The following is a 20,378-nucleotide window of genomic DNA, read 5'->3' on the forward strand; positions in this document are numbered from 1 at the left end:
GTGAAACTCTTGTTTAAAAATAGCGACTTAAGTACAATATGGGAAACGTCCTTCCTAAACGTATTTCTTCCTGCGGGTGGGAACAGCTGGAAGCTACTGTGGGGGGCAGCGCAGCCGCCAACGCGAGGCCGGGAGGGCCTGGGGAGCCGCCCTCCTCCGGAAGCCCAACTCGGAAGTTCCCCTCGAGCGCCCCCGCCAGAACCCCAGGGCGCGACTCCGCGCGGGGTCCCGCCGCTCCTCGCGAGGCTGCGGCCCGCCCGCGCCGCCCGGCGTCCACGTCGCACTTCCCGCCGCGGCCCGCACCGCCGGGAAGCCGCGCGCCTCTGACGTCATCGCCGGGCGCCGCGCCTCCGCCTCCTTCCTCTGCGAGGGAGAAGTGGTTGGCGCGAATGGGTCCCGAGCTCCGGTAACGGATTCCCCACCCCGCCGGCCCGCCCGCCCGCGCTGTGTCCTGGGGCTGCGATGGTGAGCCCCCGGGGAGGCCGTGCGGCTCTGGGCTCCGGAGACGGCGGGCGGGTGTGGACGGGGCCCTCGTGGCGTGGAGGGGCGGGGCGGGGGGCACGGGGTGCGCGGCTCCGAGGGGAGCCAGGCACGGAGGGGACCACCCACCGGGCGTCGGTCGCCCAGCTTCCCTTGGCAGCCAGCGCGCCGGGCTTTTGGGGCTGCGCGGCGGTGGCACTCTTTTCCACTCTTGGCGGGAGGGAGGGAGGAAGAGAGTCTCGAAGGAGGTTTTGGGGCGCAGAACGGTTGTTTTCCTGCTCAGCATTGCCCCGGACCTGGGTTTAGGTCCTAGGTAAAGCGCTCAAAGCGTTTTTAGGTCATAAGGGAAAGGAATGTAACAAACTTTTTTTTTCTTCTTATGAATAAATTATCTCAGGCCTTCAACTTTGTTTTTAACAGTATCAGGAGCTCCTCACACAGGCGTTTGGAGACCTAGGGCATGGGGAGGGTGTTTTGTTTTGTTTTGATGAGTGCACCGAAGTCAAAAGGTTAACTCGATTCTCCCCTCCTCCCCCCCCCCCCCCCCCCCGCCGCCAGGGTGGATGGGGACGACTCAGAGTAAAACAGATGTAATACATTTGACAGCTGTCATCGCTTATCACCTGATGTTAAAATCTTCACAGCAACAACCCAGAAACCTCAGTGCAGGATTGTGCATAAAGCATTTAAATGAAGAGTGAGATAATTATGCAGCCGTCAAAACAGACTGAGATATTTTAATTCAAAGGACAATCTATGATGTTCATTACACCAGAATATACTGAATAATTAGATATAATCTCTCCAATCATTCTTCAGTTTGTCACAATGCCAGCATTGTGGGGGGAAATTTTTTATGCTGGATTGGGAAACCTTGTAGCTCTGTTTCTTCTCCAAGAGGGATAAAATAATGATGATAGCTACCTTGGAGTATCTTCTTCAGGTCAGAATGTGATCTGTTTGTTTTACTACCTTTTCTCACTGAAACCTCACAGCAATCTAGTTTTATAGATGGTAAAGAAGGCTTTCAGAGTTTCAACAATTTGTCAAACAACTAATACATTGTTTAATTAGAATTAGAACCTAGGGATTTCTGACCACTAGTTTATACCCCCTCCATAAAATGATCATACTTCAGGCACTATAGTATTGTGGAAAGTTGATGAGATTTGGAGTCTTGAAGGTGAGAGTGAGGGGATGTTTTAGTGTTGTGCCATTTAATCAGTTTGTGGTTTGGTGCTTAACTTTACACTCTTTAAGCCTCCATCTTCTTACCTGTAAAAGGGGGGGGTGGGGGGTGGGAAATACAGCTGCCTTAAATAATTGTCTTGAGGATTAAACAAGATAATATATGTAAAGCTTCCATTTTGGTGCCTAGCATGTGGTAGGCATTATACATTTACATTCTACTAATAATCTAATTTACTCAAGAAGGACTCTTTTAAAAATTTTTTTATTTATATATTTTTTAAAATATATTTTTATTTATTTCAGAGAGGAAGGAAGAGGGAGAGAGAGAAACATCCATGATGAGAGAGAATCATGGCTCGGCTGCCTCCTGCAAGTCTCCCACTAGGGATCGAGCCCACGACCCAGGCATGTGCCCTTGACCGGAATCGAACCTGAGACCTTTCAGTTTGTAGGCCAATGCTCAATCCATTGAGCCAAACTGGCTAGGGCTCTTTTTTTTTTTTTTAAATATTTTTATTGATTTCAGAGAGTAAGAGAGAGGGAGGGAGAGAGAGAAAAATCCATGATGAGAGAATCATTCACCGGCTGCCTCCTGCACGTGCCCTACTGGGGTTCGAGCCCCCAACCCCGGGCATGTTCCCTTGACGGGAATCGAACCCAGGACCCTTCAGTCTTTTATTTTATATTTTATTGATTTTTCACAGAGAGGAAGAGAGAGGGACAGAGAATTAGAAACATCGATGAGAGAGAAACATCGATCAGCTGCCTTCTGCACCCCCCCCACTGGGGATGTGCCCGCAACCAAGGTACATGCCCTTGACCGGAATCGAACCTGGGACCCTTGAGTCCGAAGGCCGACGCTCTATCCACTGAACCAAACCGGTTTCGGCATGGACCCTTCAGTCTTCAAGCCAATGCTTTATCTACTGAGCCAAACCAGCTAGGGCAGGAAGGACTCTTTATGGAATATTACGTAGAGTTTAAGGGGCATCAGAGATGCCTCTGTTGTTAGTTACCATGAACAACAACTTGTATAGTCAACTTTCATTTGATCATTTTCACCTGTTAGAGATACTTTACATTGCATTTATTTTTTTTCTTTAGAATTTCTTTTCATGGTGCAGATGAAAAACAAAGCCCTTGTAAGAAAAGAAGTCAAATTGGTCAGTTTTGCTCTTTGTTAATTGAAAACAGCAGTTAATAATGTTCAATAATGTAGATAAGAATTTTGGATCATATTGATACTTAATTTAGTCTTTCTGGTTCCAGATTCAATTCCTGGTCAGGGTACATGCCCGGGTTGTAGGCTTGATCCCTGATGGGGGCCGTGAAGGAGGCAGCCTATCCATGTCTTGCTCTCACATTAGAGTTTCCTCTCCCATCCTCTCTCTCTCAAACTCAATTTAAAAAAGTAATTTAGTTTTCCTGTCTCTAGTACAAAAAGTAGCAAAATCTTAGACATTTGTATACCAGTTCTAGTATAGTAGTCTTTAACTTCGGTTTGGGTCATATGTCCCTTTGATATTTTGAATGGTATGCAAATATTCGGCCTACAGAAATGCATATGGGTACATATATATACTATTTTAGGGGGTTTACATATTTTCTGAAGCCTTTTCATATATACCAGGTTAACATCTCTTGTCCTGGGAACTGCATTTTTTCTCAAATATTTTTGAATTAGAAGTTATCAATAAGAGAATAAAATGCTATACCTACAAACGGGAATACTATGCAGCCATTAAAAATGGAAAAACTTGCTTGATATCCCATGTGTGGCTCAGTGCTTGAATGTAGACCCATGAACTAGGAGGTCATGGTTTGATTCCTGGTCAGGGCACATGCCTGGGTTGTGGGCTCAATCCCCAGTGGGAGGTGTGCAGGAGGCAGCCAGTCAATGATTCTCTGTCATCATTGATGTTTCTAACTCTTTCCCTCTCCCTTCCTCTCTCTGAAATCAATAAGAACATATTAAAAAAAAAAAAAAAGGAAAAACTTTATGCCCTGCTATGAAACAATTGCCAAGCTAATTTAGTGAAAAAAGTAAGGCTCAGAAAATACGTGAAGTATGCTACAACTTTATACAGTAAACGAGAGAAAAGAATCTATACTAATAAAAGGGCAATATGCTAATTAGACTGGACATCTTCCAGACATCCTTCTGGACAAAGCCACAGTGGTGGTGGCCGAGGCAGAGGCTATTGGGGTGACCAGGCCGGCAGGGGAGAGCGGTTAGGGGAGATCAGGTCGACAGAGGAGGACAGTTAGGGGTGACCAGGCTGGCAGGGGAGGGCAGTTAGGGGCGACCAGGCCAGCAGGGGAGGGCAGTTAGGGGCAACCAGGCAGGCAGAGTGGTTAGGGGCAATAAGACAGGCAGGCAGGTGAACGGTTAGGAGCCAGCGGTCCTGGATTGTGAGAGGGATGTCCAACGGCCGCCTAAACTGGTCTTCGGACATCCCTTGAGGGGTCCTGGAATGGAGATGGTGCAGGCCAGGCTGAGGAATGAATTTCGTGCACGGGGCCTCTAATATATACATACTTGTTTGAAGATAAAATCTCTCAGGAAGAATACACAATTAATACATAACACTTGTTGCCTGCAAAGATGGGAAGTTTGTGTCAGAGGAAAGGTGGGAGGGAGCCTTCTTATTCTTTTTGAAACATATGAATATAATGTCTATTTAAAGGAAATGAAGTAAAATTGAAAATAAAAAGAATATAGGCATAGCTCGTTTTTTTTATGCTTTGCTATATTGCGCTTCATAGATGTTGTTTTTTTTTACAAATCGAAGGCAACACCCTCCACCAGCAAAAAGATTACGACTCGCTTTATTGTGATAATTTATTGTGGTGGTCGGGAACTGAACCCACAATATCTCTGAGGTATGGTTGTAAAATAAGAAGCCATGTAAACAATTTGGATTGCTATGAGGATTTAATTAATTGGTCAAAATGCAAATAAAACCCAAGAGATGCCATTTTTAAGAAGTCAGTATATATAATTTTCATTGGCTGGTATAAGTATTTATTGAAAATATAGAAATAAGGTTTAATTAAATACACAGGAGACTTATGGGATAGCCTTTTTGAAGAGTTGTCAGGTAAATAAAAATACATTGTAATTTGATCTGTTTCCTTGCCCCACTCTAGGGGACACCTCTCACATTTTGGTTTATTATGTGAATGCTCCTCCTGGAGAAGTGCTGTGACCCTATTGTAATGCAGCTTTTGTCATATATACTGGTGCTTGGCCTGTAAGGTCCCTACCTGCCTCTGTGATCTCATCTCTCTGTTTTTTGGGTATATTAAGCTGGCTCTGTCTTGGTTTTTGTTCTTGCTGTTTTCTCCTTTGAATAACCTTCCCTCAGATCCTTGCATATCTCTGCGTTTTTCATTCAAGTCTCAGTCATCACTTCCTTAGAGCTTTTGGTTTCATAGCTAAGAAACTATTGCCTAATCCAAGGTCATGAATATTTATGCCTATGTTTTCTTCTAAGAGTTTTATAGTTTTAGCTCTTACATTTAGGATTTTAATTCATTTTGAGTTAATTTTTGTATATAGTATGAAGTAGTGATCCATCCAAGTTTATTCTTTTGCATATCTACTTGCCCCAGCACCATTTGCACACTATTCTTTTCCCATTGATTTATCTTGGCATCCTTTTAATGGTAAAAAATCAGTTGACCATTAAAGTGTGAGGGTTGTTTTTTTCTGGATTCTGAATTCTATTTCATTGATCTGTATGTCTATCCTAACAATACACTGTCTTTACTATTGTAGCTTTGTGATAAGTTTTGAAATTGGGAAATGTGAGTCTTCCAACTTTATTCCTTTTTTCAAGATTGTTTTGCTTATTCTGGGCCCCTTAATTTCAATATTAATTCTAAAATCAGCAGAGAACCCAGCTGGGATTTTGATACTAATTGTTTTGAATCTGTAAATCAATTTGGGGAGTATTGCCATCTTAACAGTATTAAGTCTTGTGATCCATGAACATGGGATATCTTTCCATTTATTTAGATCTTCTTTAATTTCTTTAAACAATGTTTTATAGTTTTTAGAGTATGTCTTTTATACTTCTTTTTTTAAAGTTTATTTCTGTGTTTTTTGTTCTTTTAAAAAATATTTTTATTGATTTCAGAAAGGAAGGGAGAGAGAGAGAGAAACATCAGTGATGAGAAAGATAATTGATCAGCTGCCTCCTGCACGCCCCACACTGGGGACTGAGCCCACAATCAGGGCATGTACCCTGACAGGGAATTGAACCATGACTTCCTGGTTCATAGGTTGATGCTCAACCACTGAGCCATGCCAGCTGGGCTGTATTTTGTTCTTTTTGATGATACTGTATATGGAATTGTTTTTATAATTTCACTTTTGAATTGTTCATTGCAAGAGTTTAGAAATACAGTTGACTTTTGTATGTTGATCTTACATCCTGCAACCTTATTGAACTCATTTAGTAATTCTAATGGTTTTTAAAGTGGATTTGTTTATATATAAGATTATTTCATCTGCAAATAGAGATAATTTTACTTCTTGTCCAATCTAAGGGCTTTTTATTTTATTCTCTTTTTTTCTTGCCTACTTGCTTTTGCTAGAACTTGTACAATGTTGGTTAGAAGTGACAAAAGGCATGCCTTATTCCTAACGTGATGCGAAAGCATTCCAACAGCTTTTTGCTTTCAGAGTATAAGGTCTTAACATAATTTTAAATAATTTAAAATTATTTCTCATAATTTGTCTCTGCTGCTACTGGTTATATCAGAAAAATATATTAGATATAATTTAGCATTTTGGTGGTTTTTAAGATAAAAAATTTTTGCATTTGAATAGATTTTATGAAATGTGTTGTTGCTAATCAGTTTGTGCTTGTGGATTTGGTATACTATGTAAAAACAATCAAACTTTTATAATTCTTTGTTCTCAAAATAGAAAAATAAAAACTGAAATATAATATTTTGGCAACTAATCTTCAGAGCACTGCAGTACTTACTTATTCTTCAAAGGTAAATGAAGACAGTGACATAATTTGCTTTCTTTTTTTGCATTTTGATAAGTATAATTTATTTATTGATTGAGGACATTAGCAGTCTAAAAAAGTAATTAGAGCTGTTTGGTTATATGTCAGAATAAATATATATCAACGTTTGTACTTTGGCCTTTTGAAATTAAAGATATTTTGATAGCTTTCCTCAGTGTGGACTGAGGAGCCATTCCCACTTCCTAGCACATGCCTTCACCCCCCTACTGTCTGTATCCATTGGTTATGCTTATATGCATGCATACAAGTCCTTTGGTTGATCTCTTAACACCCCCTCCCCCCACTTCCCTCTTAAGTTGGATCATCTGTTTGATGCTTCTATGACTCTGGCTCTATTTTTGTTTATCAATTTATGTTCTTCACTATATTCCACAAATGAGTGAGATCATGTGGTATTTATCTTTCTCTGACTGGCTTATTTCGCTTAGCCTAATGCTCTCTAGGTCCATCCATGCTGTTGCAAATGGTGAGTTCCTTTTTTACAGCAGCATAGTATTCCATTGCATAGATGTACCACAGTTTTTTAATCCACTCATCTGTTGATGGGCACGTAGGCTCTTTCCAAATCTTAGCTATTGTAAATTGTGCTGCTATGAATATAGGGGTGCATATATCCTTTCTGATTGGTGTTTCTGATTTCTTGGGATATATTCCTAGAAGTGGGATTACAGGGTCAAATGGGAGTTCCATTTTTGATTTTTTGAGGAAACTCCATACTGTTCTCCACAGTGGCTGCACCAGTCTGCATTCCCACCAGCAGTGCATAAGGGTTCCTTTTTCTCCGCATCCTCTCCAGCATTTGTCATTTGTTGATTTGTTGATGATAGCCATTCTGACAGGTGTGAGATGGTATCTCATTGTCATTTTGATTTGCATCTCTCAGATGATTAGTGACTTTGAGAATCCTATATAATAAAGAGCTAATATGCTAATTAAACAGAACAGCAGACCGACCTTCCAGATGAAGCCGGGGCTGCGAGGGCCGAGCCCCTTACATGAATTTCGTGCATTGGGCCTCTAGTGTTTTCATATCTCTCTTGGCCTTCTGTATGTCCTCTTTTGAAAAGTGTCTGTTTGGGTCCTTTGCCCATTTTTTTATTGGATTATTTATCTTCCTTTTGTTAAGTTGTATGAGTTCCCAGTAAATTTTTGGAGATTAAACCCTTATCAAAGATAACATTGGTAAATATGTTCTCCCATGCAGTGGGCTTTCTTGTTGTTTTGTTGATGGTTTCTTTTACTGTGCAGAAGCTTTTTATTTTGATGTAGTCCCAGTTGTTTATTTTCTTCTTAGTTTCCATTGTCCTAGGAGCTGTATCGGTAAAGATATTGCTATGACATATGTCTGATATTTTGCTGTCTATGGATTTTTCTAAGATTTTTATGGTTTCCCGTTTTATGTTTAAGTCCTTGGATAATAGACTTTTGAAAATTTGTTTTTCTGAGTACTTGGAAAAGTCTGGTACTTTGTCTTGGCACATGTTTATTAAAATCGCACTTGGGTCACTTGATGGGCATTGCTTCTCTCTGACAGTGTTGTAGAATTGTTAGTTGCACCTTAGGGTAGGAAAATGCAAGAGTCTTTTTGCTTACATTTAGGAGCAACTTAAATTTCAAAACTTTTACTGGAGAATGTATTGTTGCCATTATTAATTTTCTCATCTGTAAATTGAGGTTAAAAAACTTCGTAGGGTTTTGTGAATTAAATAAGTTAATTTAAAAATATTTTTATTGATTTCAGAGAGGAAGGGAGGAGAGAGAGATAGAAACATCAATGATGAGAGAGAATAGCCGAAACCGGTTTGGCTCAGTGGATAGAGCGTCGGCCTGCGGACTCAAGGGTCCCAGGTTCGATTCCGGTCAAGGGCATGTACCTTGGTTGCGGGCACATCCCCAGTAGGGGGTGTGCAAGAGGCAGCTGATCGATGTTTCTCATCGATGTTTCTAACTCTCTATCCCTCTCTCTTCCTCTCTGTAAAAAATCAATAAAATATATTTAAAAAAAAATGATGAGAGAGAATCATTGATTGGCTGCCTCCTGCATGACACCTACTGGGGATCGAGCCCACAACCTGGGCATGTGTCCTTGACCCGAATTGAACCCGGGACCCTTCAGTCCGCAGGCCGACACTCTGTCCACTGAACCAAACCAGTTAGGGCATAATTAATTTTTTAAAGGCGCTTAAATCATTTATTTAGGTAAGGATTTGTTAAATAAATAAATGGAGCCCTGAATCAGGGCAGGGGCAATGGAAACAGAGGGAAGAGGACAGCAGTATTTGGGACATAGGTTAGATAGGATGATTAGGTAGAGGGTCAGAGCTAGGAGGAAAAGCAGTGCTCATTTTCTGTTTTGGGTGAATGATTGTACTATGTGTGAGGTTGGGAATAAGGGAATAGAAACATGTCTTGGCGGAATATGAGCTTAGTTTTGGATGTTAGGAGTTGGAGGGACCTTTGGACATTTGGACAGAGATGTATCGAGTAGATGTTACGTGATGGAGCTCAGAGGAGGTCCGGAATGCAGACCTGTATAAAAATGACTGGTATGGTTAGTGAAAAGACCTACTTTGCTTCCTTGGCACACAGTTTGGCATATTTTTAATAAATAGGCAACCTGTTATTGACAGCTTTCTATACTAGCATATAAGCTCGGCAAAGATAGGGGCCACAAGGATAGGCAATTGCTGTATAGTGCCTGGCACATGGCACATTTTCAGTAAATGAATGAATAAGTACAAATAAACTGTAATTCCAAAAAAAGGAATGAACTAGAATATAAAACTTATTGGTATAAAAACACCTCTAATCCTTTCTGCATGACTTTATGTCTGAGCTGTTGAACATTTAATGAAAACGAATAATTAGCCTAGAGAAATACAGTATTTACTCTTTTAAGTTGTAGGTCTACTAGTATTTTTGATGTGAGCTTAATTTCAATGTTCAACCCTGGCCTGTGTGGTTCATCAGTTGGTTTGAGTGTCGTCCTGTTCACTGAAGGTTCGTGGTTTCGATTTCTGGTCAGGGCACATACCCAGGTTGCGGGTTTGATCCCTGGCTGGGGCACGTAGGGGAGGCAACTGATGCATGTTTCTCTCTCTCCTTCTCCCTTCCTCTCTCTCTAAAAATCAATTTAAAAAAAATATCTTTGGGTGAGGATTGAAAAAAAAACTCAACATTTATTTGAGTAGTTTAAATATGATTTTTTAAGATCCAGGAGTCAGTTGTAAAATTTGATTTCTTGATGAATAAAAACCGTAATCATAGTACATTAGCCCTGGTGAAAATGTCAAAAGGCTGAAATAAACTATTAGATAGGGCATAAACAGTTTCAAATGCTTCAGTTATCCCAAGGAGGTTTGAAGAACTTATTTATTTTAAACCTAAATTAGATAAACATTTTCTGTTTAATTTTGCCAGTTTTATATTTTTTGATCAGGTACCTGAAAACTTTTTGTGATACAGTATTTCACTGAAAGAGTAGTTTAAGGCTCATGATATAAATATTATAACTTCAGAATCTTACACATCTATCTTGACACAAGTAAGAATGAAAATGGGTCTTTCATTATCCTGGGAGCAGCCTCTGAGGTATACTGAATAGATTACAGAGCAAGCAGGAGAAGCGGTTTCTATTCACTGTACTCCCCAGAATCATCCAGTCCCCATTCCTGTTCCCCCGCTGTGCTTTATTTGGTCTATTCTTTATTTCCTGTGTTCTGCCTCACTTTCTAAAGGCAGAAAGACCAAAAGCGGAAAATAGAATGAAAGCTCCATGAGAACAGAGATTTTTGCCGTTTTGTTTATTCCAAGCACAAAGAATAGTTCTCAGCCCAAAAAAGGTTCTCACTAAATATTTGGTGAATGAATAAATGAATGATTGAATGGAGGAAGTTGATGCAGGCCCTTAAAATTATTTTCAGCTTGAAACTGTTATTCAAAGATTATTCAAACTGCATTTCTTTTTTCACTTGCGGGTATCTTCCTTAGATAAGTTCTTGAGGCCTGTGTTTGACTTTACTTATCATTAATAGTGATTTTATAAAGATATTTCTGATTTTTCTAAAAAAAATTTCTTTGACTAAAAACAAATTTTAAGAAGAGGAAGTATCCTACTAAAAGTGAAAGTATTTTGGTTTTTGTAGCCACAATATAATAATATGACAAGAGTCCATATTATAAGGATCAATTATAAGTCAACTTTAATAATTTACTTCAGAAATAATACACAATAAGTGTTAGTTTAATACTTAAAATTTCTTAAAGCAATTGGTAAAATCACAGCAAAAATTTAATCCTAATGAAAGATTCTTTTAATATACAATCTTTAAAAACAAATCTACCATGAATTTTATTTTACATGATTAAGAATATCTCTGAGCCCAGGTGTGAAGGTCAGTGACCTCAGGAATAATTGCTCATGTGTTCAATGAATATTAATTAAGCGTTTAGTCATCTGAGGTGCTGACCCTGTGCCTGAGATATAGTGGTAAGATAGACAAACCTGCTTTATGGAACTTACAGCAGTGTATTTAAATTTAGATTTCTGTGACTATCAAAATGATCTTACAATCATTTTAGGACCCAGGGCAGGTTCCTTGGTTCCTTTTTTTTTTTTTTTTAATATATTTTCATTGATTTTTAGAGAAGAAGGGAGAGGGAGAGAGAGATAGAAACATCAATGATGAGAATCATTGATTGGCTGCCTCCTGTACTACTCCTACTGGGGATTGAGCCTGCAACCCAGGTATGCACCCTTGATTAGAATCAAACCTGGGACCCTTCAGTCCGCAGGCCGACACTCTATCCACTGAGCCAAACCAGCTAGGGCTCCTTTTTTTTTTTTTTTTTTAAATACTTTTTTTTTTTCCAATTACAATTGCCATTCAATATTATATTGGTTTCAGGTGTATAGCATAGTGGTTAGACATTTGTATAACTTAAATGATTCCCCTAATAAGTCTAGTACCCACCTGAAACCATACATAGTTATTAAAATATTATTGACTGTGTTCCCTATTCCCTAAGCTGTACTTTACATCCCTGTGACTATTTTGTAACTGCTGATTTGAACTTTTTAGCCCCCTCACCTTTTTCACGTAGCCCCCCAGTACTCCCTTCCACTTGGCAAGCATCAGTTTTTCTCTGTATCTGTGAGTTTATTTGTTTGATTTGTTTAGATTCCACATATAAGTGAAATTATATGGTATTTGTCTTACTCTGACTTATTTCATTTAGAATAATATTCTCTAGGTCCATCCATGTTGTTGCAGTCGTAAAATTTCATTCTTTTTTATAGCCAAGTAATATTTTATTTTATATATGTACCACATCTTTATCCAGTTATCTATCTATGGACACTTTCATGCCTTCCATATCTTGCCTATTATAAATGTAGCTGCAATGAATATAGGGGTGCATATATCTTTTTGAACTAGCGCTTTGGATTTCTTTGGGTAAACACTGGAAGAGGGATTGCCAGGTCATATGGTAGTTGTATTTTTTACTTTTTGAGAACCCTCCATACTGATTTCTTGGTGTTGGCTTTTTTGAGAAGCTGTCCCTGAGGCACTCTGTGTCAGGTGCTTCTATTGCTCTTAGTCTTGTGATTAGCCCTTAGGACTGTTCCATACTTAATTCTTTATATACTAATTTGTCACCCAGGTACCTCCATGAGTGTTATTTCCTGTTCCCATCTTAAGTCCCTGGCACAGTGCCTGTCTGTAAGCATACAGGATCAAATGTATCAGAAATAATCAGAAGGGAAAGGTAATGTTCCTAATTGTAGAGGGATGGCTACTTTTGTATGGATCCTTAGAATTACAGGACAACTGTGAAGGGGCAGGCGTGGTCAAGTTGAAAACTATGAAAAAGATTTGGAATAGGAGGATCAGGTTTCATTCTGGAGGTTTTGGTGGGCCACCTTTAATTTCCATAGGGATCCACTGAGGTAGGTGGCAACACGAGGAAACAAAGGGGCAGAGAAATCAAGTAATTCATCAGTAATAAGTGGCAAAACACAAAATGCCTGTGTGTGTTTTGACTTACAGTTCCACTTATCTATAAAATGGAGATGTGTCATTATATTTGCCCCGTTTACTATATATGATCATCAAAAGAGATAAATCTATGTCCAATAGCTCTAAGTAAAATCACGAAAAACTTATTATTAGCTATCTCTGCTAAAATTTGTTTTCACTTTATGTGATCTTTGCCTACATTTTTTGCATTCTTTGAACTGACCAGTTTGTTAAATAAAGAAGTAAGAAGAGTTAATTATTAACTCTCTTTTGGTTTCACCAAATAAAAGTATCTTTATTTCTTTTACCATTTCTTTTAGAAATGGAATATTGAGACAAAGGGTGTGCACATTTATAATTTTGATATTATTGCTGGATTGTCTTCTGAGAAGGTTGCACCAATTTTTACTTTTATCAGCATTTGTAGTGTGTGAACGTCTGTTTTCCAACATTCATGACAAGTTTGGGCATTTTATCAGTCTTTTAAAACTTAGAGAAAAGTAATCCAGTTTTAATTTATCTGTTTATTTTTTGTGAAGTTGAGCATCTTTTTTATGTTGGATATTTGCATTTCTTTTATAATTTGCCTATTAGTAGCTTTTATTTATTTTTTATTGGTTTATCTTTTATTGATTTGTAGGAACCCTTTTATATATAACACTAGAGTCCCGGTGCACGAAATTTGTGCACATGTGGGGGTCCCTAGGCCTGGCCGGAGATCAGGGCTGATCAGGGCCTTCCAGCTGCTGGCAGGGGCCTTCCTTCCCTGGCTGCCGGCTGCCAGCTGGGGCCTCCCTTCATTCCACACCGCCCCTTGGTGGTCAGCACATGTCATAGCGAGCGATCAAGCTCCCGGTCTCCCGGTCAAACTCCCGAGGTGATACTTTGCATATTAGCCTTTTATATATATGGATGTTTGTAGACATTTTCAAATTAGTTGCTTGTATTTTAACTTTGTTTATGGCATCTTTTGTTTTATTTTTATGTAGTCAGATCTGTTTTTATGGATGGTCTCTAGCCTTGATGTTTTGCTTGGAAGGCCTTCTCTTTGCCAAGATTGCAAAAGTAAATTAAAAATTTTATGCCTTTTCCTGCTTATTCTGCTGTTTAGATTCAATTATTTGGGAATATGATTAGCCACTGGACTTGTTCTTAAACAGTTTTTTAAATCTTTGAAGACCTGGAATACTAAACAGAAAACTAAAGTGAAGACTAAGGTGAAGTCACATTCTATAAAGTAAGGCCAGATTGGCGACCTTTGCCTTTTAGATGTTTATACACAAGATGGCTGCTCACATTAGAGGTAATACTAAAAAGGTATGAGTAAAATGGCTTTCATTCTGATGAAAATTCTTCTCCAAAAGCTTAGATTTTTAGTGTGTGTTGAGTTGGATCAACTGTGATTTCTTTAACTCTTCTGCTGCCATCAGGGATAAGGCATGGGGAGTGTGGGGCCGTAGGGCAGACTAAAGGGAAAGGATGGGACAGGGGGTGTGAATAGAATTACTTGGGAAGGAAAGGTTGTCACAATGTGGAGGAGTAGCAGTGTGGTACAGACCGAACTCAGAGCTCAGCAGTTACTCAACCTTACCAACAATTTCATTTCCTGAATTGTTTTTTTCTCTTTGTGGTTTTAAGCGTTTGTGGTTCTAAAACATTGAAAAACACCGCTGTTTTAAACCTGATTATTAATCTTCAGTTTTGGTATTTCCATGGTGCATGTGCACTCTGTGCCTGTGTGTCTGTGTTTTACATAATCACCATTGTTTGAAATGAAGAATCACTTGATATTGTCAAAAGTGAAAATCTAATGTGAAATTCTCATTTCCTCCAGAAGCAGTAATGTAAGTAGTTGTCAGCCTCAAATTCAGTTCTGTGCAAGTTATACAGAAGACTGTGGCTTTCTTTGTTACCTATCTCCATCTCCTCCTCCTCCTCCTCCTCTTCCTCCTCCTCCTCCTCCTCCTCTTCCTCCTCCTCCTCCTCTTCTTCCTCCTCTTTTTTTTTTTTTTTAAATATATTTTATTGATCTTTTACAGAGAGAAAGAGAGAGGGATAGAGAGTTAGAAACATCGATGATAGAGAAACATCGATCAGCTGCCTCCTGCACAACCCCCACTGGGGATGTGCCCGCAACCAAGGCACATGCCCCCGACCGGAATCGAACCTGGGACCCTTCAGTCCGCAGGCCGACGCTCTATCCACTGAGCTAAACCGGTCCCGGCCCTCCTCTTTTTTTAAATAACTCTTCATTGTTGAAAGTATTACATATGTCTCCTCCCCCCCCCCCCCCCCATTGACCCCCTGACCGCCCCTGCCTCAGGCCTTCAGCACCCTATTGTTTGTGTCAGTGGGTTATGCATATATGCATACAAGGTCTTTGGTTGATTACCTCCTACCCACCCACCCTCCCCTGCTTTCCCTCTGAGATTCCACACTCGGCTCCATGTCTCTGGATTTACTGTTCATCAGTTTATTTTGTTACTTAGATTCCACATATGAGTGCAGTCATGTAATACTTGTCTTTCTCTGACTGACTTATTTCACTTAGCATGATACTCTCTAGGTCCCTCCATGCTGTCTCAAAGGGTAAGATATTCTTCTTTTTTATTGCTGCATAGTATTCCATGGTATAAATGTACTATAGCTTTTTTATCCACTCATCTACTGATGGGCACTTGGGCTGTTTCCAGATCTTAGCTATTGCAAATTGTGCTGCTATGAACATAGGGGTGCATACATTCTTTCTGATTGGTGCTTCGGGTTTCTTAGGATATATTCCTAGAAGTGGGATCACTGGGTCAAATCATCCATCTCTTCTTTAGCACCTGACACAAATGTCCCTGTTTCATAGCTGATGTATCCATTCCATAAACAGTATTTTGTTATTGTTGTTGTTACTCCTCACCTGAGGATGTTTTCCCATTGATTCTTAGAGTGGAAGGAAGGAGGAGGGACACAGAGAGAGAAACATCGATGTGAGAGAGACACATTGTTTGGTTGCCTCCCCTCCCACATGAGCCCTGACTCGTCCAGGGCCAGGGATTAAGCCTGAAACCCCAAGGTACGTGCCTTTGACTGGAATCAAACCTAGGACTCTGCAGTCCACAGGCCGACGCTTTTATTAGTATAAATTTGTGACTTTCCTAAATTGGGAAATTTACATAAGAGGGTTTAAAACCAGGGAAGTCTCCAATCTTTTTTGGCAGAATTTAACATGTCCAAGTACCTTGTTTATCTTCTTTGTTTATTGGCTTAGTCACAAATCTCTGTGTGCTGTGTGTGTGTGTGTACACGTGTGTGTACACATGTATCTATATATAAAGTGCCAAGGCCCGTCACATCTGAAACAACCGAACTGACAACCGAACAGGCTGAGTGGGGTGATCAAGCCGGCAGGCGGTTTAGTGAGGGACGACCAAACGCCTGAACAAGCAGGCTGCATACAGCGACCAGGTCGACAGGGGGGTTAGTGAGGGATGACCAAAGGACTGAGCAAGCAGGCTGCGTGGGGCGACCAGGCCGGCAGGGGGTTAGTGAGGGACAACCAAACGCCTGAACAAGCAGGCTGCGTACGGCGACCAGGCCGGCAGGGGTGGCAGTTTGGGCGACCAGGCCGGCAGGGGGGTTAGTGAGGGACGACCAAACGACTGAGCAAGCAGGCTGTGTGGGGCAACCAGGCCGGCAGGGGGGTTAGTGAGGGACGACCAAACGACTGAACACCAGGCTGTGTGGGGCGACCAGGTTGGCAGGAGGGGTTAGTGAGGGATGACCAAACGACTGAGTAGCAGGCTGCGTGGGGTGACCAGGCGGTGGGGGGGCCATGAGGGGTGAGCAGGCCGGCGGGGGGGGGGGGCAGTTGGGAGCGACCAGGCCATTGGGGGGGGGGCAGTTGGCGACCAGGTCGGCAGGGGGGAAGTTAGGGGTGACTAGGCTGGCAGGGGGGCCAGTTAGGGGTGACCAGGCTGGCGGAGGTGGGCAGTTGGGGGCAACCAGATCTGCAGGAAGGAGGCAGTTGGGGGCGACTTGGCTGGCAGCAGGGGGCAGTTAGGGGCGATCAGGCTGGCACGCAGAGGCAGTAAGGGGAGACCAGGCAGGCAGCCAGGTGAGTGATTAGGAGCCAGCGGTCCAGGATTGTGAGAGGGATGTCTGACTGCCGGTTTAGGGGATCGGGCCTAAACCGGCAGTTGGACATTTCCCGAGGGGTCCCGGATTGGAGAGGGTGCAGACTGGGCTGAGGCGAACCACCACCCCCCCCCACGTGCACGAATTTCATGCATTGGGCCTCTAGTATTGTAATAAGCATCAAATTTTTTTTTTTCTTCAGAACTTGGCACACTCATATAAAGGAAAATAATGTCAAAGTTATTAGTTAAAGTCTTAAATGATCATGGTTGTAACAGTTATTCTTCTTTCAAACTGGATTGTAAATCCTGTGGACAAGGATTATATTTTTCAACTCTTCATCTTTGCTACTGTGCCTGGGATGGTGGTCTGAGTATGTTCATGATTGAACAATAAATACCTATTACTTGCTACTTTAGTAATTGTGCTAGTGTTAACAAAAATATCACTTATTTTTGGCCTGATTCTTAGAATTAATATTGTTTTTCATTAGGCAAATCATTTGTAACTCAGGTAATTTTATCAGTTCACTTTTGCATATAAAAAGAATGCTGCTACATGGAACTATGTCACCATAATGAAATTACTCATCTGGCTGGCGTGGCTCAGTGGTTGGGCGTTGACCTGTGAACCAGGAGGTCATGGTTTGATTCCTGGTCAGGGCACATGCCCTAGTGGGGGCGTGCAGGAGGTAGCCGATCAGTGATTCTTTCTCATCTTTGACGTTTCTATCTCTCCCTCTCCCTGACTCTGAAATAAATAAAAATATATTTAACAAAAAAAGAAATTACCCAAGGTAAACCAATGTGTGTATAGAGGTGTCCCGTTTTACAATTGAAATTAGAATTTTATGCAGTTAATGTTTGTTTATAAATCTTCTTTTTTGCTTTTAGGATATTCGGAAATTCTTTGGGGTTATACCAAGTGGAAAGAAATCTGCAAGTGAAACAGTAAAGAAGAATGAGAAAACAAAGTCTGCTGAAGAAACTTCAAAAGCAAAGAAAGGAATAAAGGAAATCAAGGTAAGTTTTCCAAATACAATTTAGAATTGTACGAAAGGTTAAATCAACTCAGTTCCTAGACTTGATAGGACTTGAGGGAGCCTTGAGTAAATACAGATTTCAAATCATTTAGCAGAGGAAGAAGAAAAGTAATGAGCTAGTACTTATTTCTAATTAATATGGCTTATTGAAATCATATGCTTTCCTGAAGTAGAGATGGAACACTTTGCAGTTGTAAAAACTTTGTTTAAGACCAAAGTTTGCTCATAGAGAGACATGAGTCCCTATACCCAGATGAATGGTATTGGACTTCTGGTGAGAAAAGGCTTTGGAAAGCTTTATTATTTTTTTTTGCCTGTCTTCCTTGGGCAAGAATTTTATCATTTAACTAGAGTCCTGGTGCACGAATTTGTGCACAGGTGGTGTCCCTTGGCCTGGCCGGCTATCGGGGCCATCTGGGGGGCTGGCCGGCCGGGGGGAGGGACCGCGGGAGGTTGGCCAGCGGGGGTAGGGGCCATGGGAGGTTGGCTGTGGGAGCGCACTGACAACCAGGGAGCAGCTCAGCAGCTCATGCGTTGAGCGTCTGCCCCCTGGTGGTCAGTGCACGTCATAGCGACTGGTCGACTGGTTGTTCCACTTGCTTAGCTTTTATATATATAGACTAGAGGCCCGGTGCACGAAATTCGTGCACGGGTGGGGTCCCTAGGCCTGGCCAGCGATCAGGGTAGATTAGATACCCTGCCTCCCTGCCTCCTCTTTCCCTCGCTGCTCGTGCGCCGCCACTGCCGCCACTGCGTGGTTCCCCGCCTTCCCACCTCCTCCCCCTTCCCTCACCGTCTGCGTCTGCTGCCACCCACCCCCAGTTCCCTGTTCCAGCCTGGGGCCTGGCCCCGATTGGTTGATCGGGACCTGCTGGCCGGGGGGGAGGGACCAGGAGGTTGGCTGACAGGCTCCATCGGAGGTTGGGGCCTGCGGGCTGGGGGCAGCTCCTGCGTTGAGCATCTGACCCCTGGTAGTCAGTGCACGTCATAGCGACCGGTTGTTCCATTCGTTCTGGTTGTTCCGTCATAACGGTCGCTTAGGCTTTTATATATATAGGTAACACAGATCACCTTTCCTACAGTTTCTAATAACCTCATTTTTGCCTAAGACCTTACCAGAATGACCTTTAATATTTATATTTCTACCAACATTATGTTCATGATGATACATATATTCTCTAAGATGATAGAGGCTTTCTTTATAGTTCTCACCTTTTATCCCTGACACTTTGCCAGAATCACTTTTTTTAAAACAATATATTTTTATTGATTTTAGAGAGGAAGGGAGAGGGAGAGAGAGATATAAACATCAATGTTGAGAGAGAGTCATTGATTGGCTGCCTCCAGCATGCCCTCCACTGGGGATGGAGTCTGCAACCCAGCAAGTGCCCTGCCTGGGAATGGAACTGTGACCTCCTGATTCATAGGTTGATGCTCAACTACTGAGCCATGCTGGTCAGGCCAGAATCACTTGTAACGTCCATATTTTTACCAACAGTCCCTTCCCAGCAGTCTAGGCTTTTTTTTAGCATGTACCTCAAAACTCTTCCAGCCTCTACCATTGCCGAGTTCCAAAGTCACTTCCATATTTTAGGTATTTGTTATAGCAGTACTCTGTTTCTCAGTAACAAAATCTGTATTAGGGTTCTTCAGAGAAACAGAACCAGTAAGGTATGTGTGCGCGTTTGTCTGTGTGTGTAAAGAGATTTATTATAAAGAATTGACTTCCTTGATTATACAGGCTGACAGGTCCCAAGACCTACAGTTGACAAGTGGAGACTCAGAATAGCTGATGGTGAGGTTCAATTCTGAGTCCAAAGGCCTGTGTGAATTAGGATTGCCAGTGGTGTTATTCAAATCTGAAGGCTGGCAGGCTTGAGACCCAGGAAGAGCCTGTTTCAGTTCAGGTCTGAAAGCAGGACAAACTGATGTTTCAGCTTGAAGACAGTCAAGAAAGAAGAATTCTTTTATATTTAGGAGAGGGTCAGCCTTTTGTTTTCTTTAGGCCTTCAGCTGACTGGGTGAGACCCACCCACATTAGGGAGAGCAATCTGCCTTACTCTATCAAATTAAATGTAAACTTATCCCAAAACTTAAACTCATAAAAACACTCAGAATATCTGGGCATCTTGTGGCCCAGTCAAGTTGATACATGAAATTGACCATCATCGGCTACATTTCCTATTTCTTTGTATCCTGGTTTTTACCGTGGACAGCGTGAATGATATAGTGTAGGTACTTTGGATTCTTTTAATTTAGCAGGCACTTAGTTAACTCTGCTGAACTCAAACTCCAGACTCTTGTATTCCCTGGGATGGGCAGCAGCTGAAATCTTTGTTCAGTTCTTTTAATGTTAGCCGGACACTTGGAGTTGTTTCATGCATACATATTTTAGGAGATAGCCCCAGACTTGGGCTAAGTTTATTGACAGGATTTGGACTTTCCTTCTGTGGCTCTCTCCCTTCTTGGAATACC

General features: G+C 41.5%; 1 protein-coding gene across 1 annotated transcript in view; it reads left to right on the forward strand.

Annotated features, from left to right (window-relative positions):
• Positions 1-203: 203 nt before the first annotated feature.
• The window catches only part of RFC1 (replication factor C subunit 1), a 72,345-nt gene continuing 52,170 nt past the window's right edge, over positions 204-20,378 (forward strand). Inside the window, exons 1-2 of the mRNA XM_079770044.1 lie at positions 204-465; positions 17,755-17,883. Coding sequence (XP_079626170.1) covers positions 463-465; positions 17,755-17,883 — 132 coding nt within the window. The 5' untranslated portion in view covers positions 204-462. The remainder of the gene's footprint in view (positions 466-17,754; positions 17,884-20,378) is intronic.

Source organism: Cnephaeus nilssonii (assembly GCF_951640355.1).
Source record: "Cnephaeus nilssonii genome assembly, chromosome: 1".
Taxonomy (NCBI): Eukaryota; Metazoa; Chordata; class Mammalia; order Chiroptera; family Vespertilionidae; genus Cnephaeus; species Cnephaeus nilssonii.